This window comes from Marmota marmota, unplaced genomic scaffold (assembly GCF_001458135.2).
Source record: "Marmota marmota marmota unplaced genomic scaffold, marMar, whole genome shotgun sequence".
NCBI lineage: Eukaryota > Metazoa > Chordata > Mammalia > Rodentia > Sciuridae > Marmota > Marmota marmota.
In genome coordinates, this window is record NW_026000316.1 from 128,464 (window position 1) to 140,081 (window position 11,618).

At 39.0% G+C, this 11,618-nt stretch overlaps 1 protein-coding gene across 1 annotated transcript in view; it reads left to right on the forward strand.

Moving 5' to 3' along the window:
* Positions 1–8,271: 8,271 nt before the first annotated feature.
* LOC107156213 (nuclear RNA export factor 2-like) overlaps positions 8,272–11,618 on the forward strand; it is a 29,074-nt gene continuing 25,727 nt past the window's right edge. The window contains exon 1 of the mRNA XM_015502259.1: positions 8,272–8,275. Coding sequence (XP_015357745.1) covers positions 8,272–8,275 — 4 coding nt within the window. The remainder of the gene's footprint in view (positions 8,276–11,618) is intronic.

Genomic DNA, 11,618 nt, shown 5'->3' on the forward strand with positions numbered 1-11,618 from the left:
AAAAAACTAGTAAGGGGTGCCCAGCAACTGGAGTGCTGCTATCTTCTCAGCCAGTGGCCAAGTAAACAGGGTGACATGAAAATAGGAAGTTTATCTACAATGGACTCTTTTGCTGACAGTCCTAGAATTAGCCATGGTGAAGAGGGCTTTTCTGTGGAGAAAGGGGTGCCACTTCAATTCCCCCCTTTAATGATGCTCCCCATAATTTAATCCTTTAAATTTAAGAGCATCATTACCATTATCTTGGCTTAAAGTCTTATACAATGTCAAAACCTTAGTTGTTGCCATCCTTTTAACAGCAGCTTCTATAGTGGACCCAATAGTTTTAATGCACAGTGGAGCCAAACATGGGAGCAATGAACAGGTTAATAGCGGAATACCCATTTCACCAGTTAAGCTTTTAAATCTACCAAGAGTTGAAAACCATCTGCCAAAAGCATGTTTGGGACCCAAACTTCAATTCCCTTCTAGGTATGAATGAGCACATGTGCTAGTTCTCTTGTGTTGTTGGCTATATCCTTAACTGCTTGCCTATCCATTTGGATGCAATAATCTGAGCTGTTGAACTCTCCACATATTTCTTTTTCCTTAGCCAGTAGGTAATCTCATGCCAAGCAGTTTTGATAGTTAGCCACTTGCATCTGATCTGTTGTGTGGCTAGGATGTCAAAGGCTATGGCAGTCTTATTAATAATAATTTCTAGTATAGCTTGTAAGTGAATAATTCTGTTTAACATGTAAATAGGAGTTCTATAATTTCAACTGCCATTTTGTCCCCAGGTAGCAAGACCATAAGTGGCAATAATCCTCTGGGATGGCCAGTTACCTTCACCCCAAGATTGGTGACCTCCTAAATCAAGTTTCTTTCCAATGGACCTCTTTTTCCTTTCCAAACAGTTATCCATCTATAACATTCCTCTGGTGGGACAGGTCCTAAATATATGTTTTACCACCTCTTAGTTATAGTGGATTGTCTTGACACATGGTTCACATGATCTCCATGGCTGGAATAGGAGTAGGGCAGAACCTCTTAAGGTTATCAAAGGAAACCAAACTAAATAATAGACTAACATTTTGGTTAGCATAGGTTAAACAGCATAAATTAACAAAGCCAAACTAATAACACCAAACAAATCCTAGAAAACTTATATAAGCAAGATAAAAAAAAATATAAGTGAAATTTTGTTACCCAGAGTCCAGTCAGTTAGGAGTTACTGTTATCAAACCAGTAACTAAAACCAAACAGAGAACTGTGTATATACCTAGAAGCAAGGGGTGGCAATGCATTACTGTATAAGAACTATCTCAGAGGTTGAAAGAGTTTCTTAATCCCGGTGGGAAGTTTATCTTTCACCATGTATTGATCAGTTAGTCCCTCCTGTGTGGCTGAAACAGGGCCGCAGTCTCCTCAAGCTTCGGCCGTGCGTAGACCAGTCAGCTTCCGGAGTGACTGGAGCAGGGCTGTTGTCCTTCTGATCCTCAAGCTTCTCCGGTGCTCCTTTTTCTTCAGGATGGTCAGCTTCAAGGGCGTATCAGCATCTGGAGAGCACTCCCAGTCCGCAGCTGCAGGTGTGAGTCTGGTGTAGTGAATCCAGGGACCTATCTCTGCAAACTTTACTGCAGTTGGGGTGGATAAAATAACATTGAAAGGGCCCCTCCAAAGAAGTTTAGAGGCTGAATATTTCATTCTTTGACCCAGACTCAATCTCCAGGCTTGAAGGAGTGTGCACCTGGGTCAAATTCACTGACAATCTTTCTCTAACCCATTGGTTGAGAACCTGTAAAGTTTTCCCTAAGACCTGAAGCTGTCGACTCAGGGTTAATTTTCCTATCTTTCTTAAGTCTCCCTGTAGTCCCCTAATAAGAGGGGGGGCTCCTATATATTATCTCAAAAGAAAAGAATCCAGTCCTCCTAGTGGGAGTGGATCTAATCCACAACAGTGTGATAGGGAGAAGTTGAACACAATGTAAGTCTCCTGACACAGCTTACCCAATTGAGCCTTAAAATCCTGTTCATCCTTTGAACTTTACCAGAACTCTGCAGCCTATAGGCAGAACCTAACTTTCATCTGATATGTAAACTCTTGGTTAGTAATCATATCACTTCTGCCCCAAAGCTGGCCTATTGTCTGAGCCAATAATTATTGGGACACCTTAGCCTTTTCAGTGTGGGTGGGAAAGGCTTCCACCCAGTCAGAGTATGAACTCACAAAAAACAAAAGTTATTTATAGCCCCGTGAGCATGGTAGTTCAGTGAAGTTTACTTCCAAGTCTTCAAAAAGTGCTCCTCCTATAGTTTGGATTCCTGGTGAAAGCTTTGGCCCCTGACAAGAATTGTTGTGAGCACAAACCTCATATTGTTTGCAGATCATCCAGGTGATGTTTGTGAGCTGGGGGTCATAGAAACGTTGACTCAGAACTGTCTCAAGTGCTGTATGTCCAACATATTTTTGCGAAACTGTTTGATAAAGGCTGGGGCTAGAAACTCCGGGATGGCTATTCCAGCCATCAGAAAATCTCCACCATCCACCTGGGAGAAAATTTTCTTGTTCAGTCTTAAATCACTTACTTTCATGTTGGGAGTGTGTTGGCTCCCATTTTGTTAGCTAGTCGGCCAGGCAAAAGGGCAGCATTTAAACCTGGGACTGGATTTTCTTCCCGTTTCTTGCAGACAGCTAACCTGGCCTTTCTGTCAGCTCTCCTCCGGTTGCCCTGAAAAACCACAGTGTTTCCCTTTTGATGACCTTGGCAATATATAATCACAACTTTCCTGGGAGCCCACAGTGCATTTAAAAGTTCAAGAATTCCTTGCCCATACATCATGCCCTTTTTTTTTTCTCCTGAGTTAATGAGCCCCTTTTCCTTACATAAGGCCCTATGAACATGAAGGTAGCCAACGCATATTTTGAGTCTGTAAATATCCACACAGACTCCTGCTGTCAACTGAGGTGCTTGAATCAAAGCAATAAGTTTTACTTTTGTGCTGAAGTTCCCTGAGGCAGACATTCTGCCTCGACAATAGAGTCCAGAGTGACCATTGCATATCCAGCAAAACATACCTCATTGTCGCGACCCCTCGCCGGCAAGGGAAAACATNCCTTCCTCCCCCTGCCAGATGTTACCATGGGCCCATTTGTAACTTATCTTAAAAATATAGACATCTCTGTGAAGCTCAGCTCAAGGCCAGAGGTCTTGTTTGCACATTTCTTCAAAGTACTATACTGATATGTTTGTGAAAAACCAGTAAGGGGATGTCCAGCACCTGGAGTGCTGGTATCTTCTCCGTCAGTGGCCAAGTAATCAGGGTGACATGAAAATAGGAAGTTTATCTACAATGGATTCTTTTGCTGACAGTCCTAACATTAGCCATGGTGAAGAGGGCTTTTCTGTGGAGAAAAGGGGTGCCACTTCAGTCCCACTCTTAGAGTAAGGGTTTACCAATCTGCCTATTTCAGAGTGGTGTCCTCTGCTCCTCTCCACCTCAATACACCCCACACAGGCAGAGCAGCAGAGTGTCCATGTTGTCCCAGAGATGGACATATGCTGAGATTTCTGACCTCTAATGCAGTATAGACTCAGGACCTTTTTCAAGATACTTCCTGGCTATAGCACTCTGAGAGTTTGCTGGAGATGCAGTGAACTTCTTTAAAGCTAGCCTTCTGTGTGAATTCTGGGTCTCTTATTCATTTAGGCTGTATGTCTGTGAGGTGCAGGCTTCTGTGCCAAGAGAGCTTGCTGAGACTCTTTCTCCCTTACCCTTATCCCCTCAGAGGGGAGAAGCCCTCCCCTCCATCTGTGGTGTGGGGGCATTCTATTTCTCTTACTATGTTTATATGCTTAATTTTACCAGATCTTTTCCCTGCTACTGAATTCCAGTGCTCACCCATGGCCGCTCATCTCCACTTGCAGCTATACACTTTTCTTTAGTTCTGTCCCATAGAGGATGAAATGAGTGCTGAATGCTTCTGTTCTGCCATTTTGCCTCCTTCATTTAGGCATTTTAAAAGCTTTAAATATTTGAAAGTTTTCTGAGACTCTTCTATTTTATCTAAACTGATGCATTGAGTAAGCAGACTACTTCCCTCTTTCCATAGCTCTGTTTTGGGGTTATTCTGAAGGAACATATTCCTTTCTCAGGAAAATTATGTAGATATTCCTGATTTGGAATTGCAGGAGCAGCAGCAAATTTGTGAACACTAAAGTTTCAAATGATAAGAAGCAGAGACACACAGAGGAAAATGATTTATCTAAGTTAATAATAGATGTTATTTCTAATATGATCTCCTATCTCTAGTAATCTTGCTCGATTAATTGAGCACCTACTGTATGACAACACTGTGCTAGTGGATGACATTTTTATATGGTTATATATTTATCCTTAATCTTTATGACTTTGCCAATTACCAACTACAAATACTGGGAGAAACACATTTATGGTAGGACACCTAAAGAAATGTAATAAATTTTGTGATTCCATATGTAATAATTCCAGGCAAATGTCTTACCACACTCTTATGCATTTTCAGATTAAATGTGACAAAGTAAAACAACACAGTCGCCAAATTCCGTGTCAATCATGTACTGGTTATTAGCTTTGCCAATTAATTTTAACTCTCTGTACTTGAAGAAGACTAATATACTTTTAGAAATATTTAATACATAACATGTACTGTGATCATGGCATGTGGAGGATGCTATAAGAACACAGAGGAAGGAAACCTAGCAAGGCTGGGAGATGTTAGAGAAATAATACTTGACCTTCTGCTCTTAAAAGTTTAATATTCAGGCACAGTGGAATAATTTAAGTCATACAAGAAGAACCCCCGTTAAAAATAAAAGTTCCTTCCTTCATAACCAACCATTTTTATTCCAGTGTAAGACTACTGGAGTTACCTAAAAGTATCACCATTAGAATGATTTCTCTTGATGAAAACCTCTACAAGACCTCAGTAAAATTTACAAACATTTCTAGGGAGTGGAGTACATGTTCAGAAACTATGTCTTCGGTCTGTCTTCTCTCCCTTAGTACCATCCACAAAGATCAGATATTTGGGAAAATAAATGATAACAAAAGAGCTGTAGGGAAGAGGATTAGGAGAGGATTAGTGAAAGGGTTTATCCCTAGCTAAGCAGGCAATGTCAAGAGATGTACTTCTTTAAATAAGGGAAGTTGCCCTGGAGACATGTAATGGGGGTTGATGGAGCAAAGCCCCCCCCCCAAAAAAAAAACACTATTAAAATTTTGTTTTTTCTACATTTACATGAGAGTAGAGAGTATTTTGACATATTATGCATACAAAGAATAAGTATAACTTGTTCCAGTTAGGATCCCATTCTTGTGGTTGTAGATGATGTCGAGTTACACTGGTAATGTATTCATATATGATCACAGGAAAGTTGTGTCTGATTCATTCCACTGTCCTTCCTATTCCCATCCCTTCATTCCCCTTTGTCTAATTTACTGAATTTCTAATCTACCCCTCCCTTGTTGTGGGTTAACATCCACATATCAGAGAGAACATTCTGTCTTTGAAAAACCCACTATGCTTATCTAATTGTTTCCAAAGACCCAGCTTAGTTCCTAAGTTATTCTTGAAATAATAAAGACAAACATTGGGGATAGTGTCCATATTAGACACTTGACAGCTAAAAACCCAAGACTATAAAGAAGAATGTTCTTCTTATAGCAACAGAATGTGTAAGTCATATTTTAAAATGAAATGAGAGTTGGTATGATTGTAAAGGTGGAAAAGTCATCTGACAAACATTTTATATTCTTTTCAATGTCTAAACCCAGGGCTTGAATGAAAGTTAGAATATAAGTAAAATGAAGATAAACTTTTGGAAGGAAGTATCTAACTAACTCCAAAGCTGTGATTTTTCAAACCCATGAGTCACAATAGCTTATTTGTCTTGAAATGCAATTGGGATTTGTTAAAACAAATGAGGTATGGTAAGACATGCAAATGCAGAAACTACCATCATGAAAGAAAGGTTTTCCTCATGGTTCCCTAGAAATAAGGGAATATGTCATGCAGAGTCACCAGGATTAGGAAGGAATGAGAGGAAAGTATAGGTACAAGTCTTTGCTGTGGTTTCCACAGGGAAAGGCAAGGAGTGATAAGCAAGCTTAAATTTGGTTAGATTGTTATGTAGTAACAAATAGGTTGAGTTGGAAGGGAAAACAAAACAAAACAAAAAAACAGGCTCAGGTGCTGGGGTTGTGGCTCAGTGGTACAGTGCTCACCTAGGATGGGCAAGGCCCTGAGTTCGATCCTCAGCACCACATAAAAACAAATAAAATAAAGGTATTGTGTCCAACTACAGCTAAAAAATAAATATTAAAAAAAAAGAGTTAAAAAAAAAACAGGCTCAGTGTCACACACCAGTAATCCCAATGGTTAGGGATGCTGAGGCGGGAGGATTGGGAGTTCAAAGCCAGCCTCAGCAACTTAGCAAGGCTCTAAGTAACTTAGCAAGACTCTATCTCTAAATAAAATATAAAAAGGACTGGTAATGTGGCTCAGTGGTTGAGTGCCTCTGGGTTCAATTCCTGGTACCAAACAAACAAATTAAACAGAATTCTGAGCCTCTACATTTTTCCCTTCCAGGAACTTGTAGCATAGAATGTGGGGTTGGGTCCTTTGTCCCATGAATTTGAAGAATAAAATCACAAGGGTGTGAGCAAAGTAACAGTATTTATTAAAGTCATACAAAGAAAGCAGAGGTCCCAAAAAGGGAGGGATCCCAAGAGAGGGATACTGAAGAATGGCTATTGTCTGGGAGTTTATATAGATCTATAGGTTTAAGGAAGTCAGCCGCCTGCTCAATTCTGGATAAGGCATTCAGTGTATTCATGCAGCCTCAAGTCCAATCAAATATCAATCAGGCATTTTTGCTTCTTTAGAGAGGCATTGGACCTCAGTCACATAGGTCTTGATTTTAAAACAGCCTTTTTGTAAATTTCTTAGCAAATATATGCAGGTGCTGTTTGTGCTCTACTGCCAGGAAGTTACCCATGGGCCATCTCCCTATCTTCTCAGCCTTATCTCTTCCTCATTTGTGAGAAATAGAAACTCTGGTGGTCCATTTTCAGAATATCCAATCTTAACTGGATCCAATTTATAGTCCTTCTTTTTTGCCTGCCCTAATTCAAAATTAGCCAGTCTCATGTGGATATTTCTCTTCTCACTCAAGGGTTGGATGTCCTCTCTCAGAGGGCACAGATGCAGTATAGGACTGCATCCAGAGGGTACAAAACACCAGAAGATGCACTAGAGTTAAGGCCCCCTCTCTCACTCCCTCTTAGCAAAACCTTCAAGTCTGATTTTCAGAGATGCAATTCTTTGACCATAAGAGAGCATCCTCCTTTTTTAATATTTATTTTTTAGATGGACACAACAAAATACCTTTATTTTTATGTGGCACTGAGGATCGAACCCGGGCCCCACCCGTGCTAGGTGAGCGCTCCACTGCTGAGCCACAATCCCATCCCCAAGAGAGCATCCTTCTATATGACATTTTTTTCTCCCTCTTTTAGTCCAGTGCCCTATCAAACTCAATTTCCTTTATACATTGCAGATAAGTCCCAATCATGACCTTTTGGGGATAGGCTGGAGTTATTTCCTGCCACATGACTATTTAAAACCTTTCTGTAATTTTACATTTAAGTAAACCCTATATATTGTAGGGAGAGTTTATTAAAGGTATACATAGTGGGGTCATGCCCATTCAATAGACACCTCAGTTCCAATGTTTGCATCTCCATGTAACAGTTTAATTGCTCTCAGATAAACTCCTAAACCTCCCTTGGCCTTGGCAATTTTAGGGAGGAGAACAGCAGCTGGGGGTTCTGAGGACAGTGTCTTTGTGTTCCACAAAGGAACACAATGTAATTTAGCCAACACAGAGCCTGGCACACAGAGTCCCAGGAGTTTGTAGCAAGAACTTGAGTTCAGATCTCACAATTGTAGCTAATCTCCTTTGCAGGGATGGCTCAGTTGCAGAAGGCTCCCTGTGTACTAGGCTGGTTGTAAACTCTGGGGGCAGTAAAAACAGGAAGTTAAGTCTCTTTTGACCCCCACTGCTCTCTTCTTTATGCCCTTGGAGAAGTAATTTCCTATAAGGACTCCATCTTGTTTGCCTGGACCAAATGAAGTAAGTTTGTGGCCTGTCACTTTCATCACCAGCCCTCCTTGATCACTAGACACAGAGATTTCCCTTACTGGAGCGCTGTGATATAGTGGTGACAGGTCACTCTCTTCTGGACACCATGGGTGAGTTGGTAGCATGAGGTTTTGGCTTTAGATCCCCACAAGGCAAGAGGAATTCTTTCTGTTCCCCCACCCAACCCATAGTATACCCAGCAAATTGGGAACCCAGTGACAAAGGTCCAGACTATTTTTCACCCCCTTGAAGATATATACATAGTGGGCCCTGACACATCTATGCTGGATCCACATGGAAAACCTCTTTCCAGTGGCTATGGTCATGGCAGATCTGAGATATCCCCCTCATTTAACAAGAAGATTTGAGTCATTTACCTCTGAGGTCCATTGTTTGGTAAAGAGGAGTATCACCTGGGGTGGGGGTATTGAAAATTAACATTTCTAGGATTTGTACTAGTAGTGGAGGAGGGGTAGTGATCATACCAAGTGTCCCTGAATTATCCTAGCAACCATACAGAGTAAATTCTGTTTCCCCTCTAAGTTTCCAGAGGCTTGCTTGATGGCCCAAAAGATAGTGTATTCTGGAATGTTGCATGTATTGTCATGCAGTGCTTTGTCAAGTAAATTTTGTTACTGAGGTTATTTAAATCTTTGCCTGACGGGTTTTTTGTTGTTGTTGTTTATGTTACTCAAAGAGGTGTGTTAAATTTCCCACTGAGAGGATGAATTTGTCCATTTCTCCATTTCTGTTTTTAACATATATATTTTCTCCATATACTTCAATATCAATTTTTTTTTTGTATATTTTGGCTCTGTGGCAAAAGGTACATACACATTTGTTTTACTAGCACCTTCATGTTGAATTGAACTTTTTATCAATATGAAATATCCCTTCTTTTCTCTTGTACTGTTTTCACTTAAAATATATATTATTTCTCTTGTTAATGAATTAACAGTTATACCAGCTTCCACTTGGTCCGTGGTTTAATTGTATATCTTTTGCCATCTATTTTTTCTGAATTTTCTATATCATTATATTTTATATGTGTCCCTTTAAGGAAACATTTTGATTTAATTAACTTTTTAAAAAAATCTAGTCATGGGCTGGGGATGTGGCTCAAGCAGAAGCGCGCTCACCTGGCATGCGCGGGGTTCTGGGTTCGATCCTCAGCACGACATTAAAAAAAATAAAAATAAGAATAAAGATGTGTGTCCACCGAAAACTAAAAAATAAATATTAAAAAAAATTCTCTCTCTCTCTCTCTCTCTCTCTCTCCCTCTTTAAAAAAAATCTAGACATGATCCCTGCCTCTGTGTGTGTGTGTGTGTGTGTGTTGCTGGGTGTGAAACCCAGGGCCTTGTGTTACTGGGTGTGAAACCCAGGGCCTTGTGCTACACCCCCAGCCCATGATCTTTACTTTTTAATTTTAAGTCTTCATTTCATTTACATGTAATTCCAGATATAATTTGGATTAAATATACCATTTTCTATATACTTTACATTTGTTTTCTTATTCTAATTTCTCCTTTATTTTGTAATACTTACCATTATTTTAAAATTATTCCATTTTGCCTTAGTAGTGAAACTTTCTTGTTATTTTTATAGTATTTAGACTTCAGATTATAGTGTGCATTTCTGCCTTATCATATTCTAATGTAATTAGTTCTTTTATATTTCCTTGCATAACACATGCTTTCCAGATTTATAATGTCCTGATTTATTATTGTGCATTTTAATTATTTTTACCTATATATTTAAATTCTTCCAAGAAATTTATCTAGATTATTCAGTTGGTGCTCATTTAGATTTTCCTATATATTTACTAGTGTCATTATTCTTCATTCTTTCTTACATTTACCTGCTTCTATCTAGAATCATACTTCATTGATTTAAGGATGTTACAGAAAGCTTGGTCCTTGTCCCCAGTGCCAATCCAGTAATTAGGACACAGTTTTGAAGAACAAGAAAAAAGAAGTTTTATTGTTTTTCTAGTGGAGAAGCCCAGGGGACTCTTGTCCCAAAAGTTGTGGTTCTCTGTATCAGGGAGAGCGCGGGACTTTTAAAGACGATTCAAAGATTACATTCCACATGTTCTGTCCACAGTTGTAATGACTTGTTAATCTGGGAGACAGTCATTTCAGAGATCTTCTGGTAACATTTTCAAAGTCTGAATAACTTTGTTCCTGTGGTGGATGTGTGCTCAAGGACAGATAACTCTGCCTAGGATGGAGAAGAAAGATAATCCTGTTTCTCCAGATTTTAGGAGGGGAAGAGATTAGGGAGGAACAGGGAGAGAGGAAGAGAAAGAAACATGTCTGTTTCTAAAAATCAATTGCAATAACAGAGAAGCAAGGGTTATATTCAAAGCATAAAGTGTACCACTGTCACAAGGGTATCTCTTTAGTTTTGAATTGGGGACAAATTTGCCTAGGTTTGTTTGCATTAAAATGTCTAATTTATGTTTTTGAAAGACAAGTTTTTGTAGACATAAAATTCTAACTGTGCAGTTATTTTACTTGAGCACTATGGATCTATACTTTCATTTTCTTCAAGGTACCATTATTTCTGTTTTAAAATTAGGTGTTAGTCTTTCTCTCTCTGTTTCTTCTTCAATTATTTCCTCTTTTGGGGTTTCAACAGCTTTACTATGATGATCCTAGTTTAGGTTTTCCTCATACCCAATATGCTTGACAATATGTATTGCTTTGTGCATCTGTAACTCGACATCTTTTGATTCTTGTTAAATTTTTCTCAAATACTCTCTTTTTAAATATTTATTTTTAATTATAGGTGGATGCAATACCTTTATTTTGTTTTTTGTGGTGTTGAGGATCCAACCCAGTGCCTCACATGTGCCAGACTAGTGCTCTACCACTGAACCACAACCCCAGCCCCTCAAATACTCCCTTTCTGCACTATTCTCTCTCCTTCCTTCTAGGAAACATAAAATGTTTGATTTATTTACTGAATTTCCTTTAATTTGATCCCATATTGCTCTGTTCTTCATCATTTCATCTCTTTATACTTCATTCTGGATATTTTCTTCAGTCCCTTCTTTTGAAATTCCAATTCTCTCTTCAAACATGTTTGTTATGGCATATTGCTAGTCATATAATTGTTCATTTAAGTTATTGGATTTTTTAGTTCTAGTGATTCTGCAGATTGATCATATTTTGCAATTCTTCACTGAATTTTTAAATCTTTTATATTGTTGAAAACTATGTCATTATTTGAATTATCTCAATTTTGTGGTTTTTATTGTCATTCTATTTTCATTCATGCCATCTTATCTCATTTTTCACAATTTTCTCAGGAAACTACATATAATTAATTGTAGATTTATTTATTTCAGTCCTAGAATGAATGTGTCTCCCTCCAGAGAAGAAATTTGTTTTTCTGGTAAATCTCCTAAAGTGCAACAAAAAGCCTGAACCCGGTGGACCCGCCCCG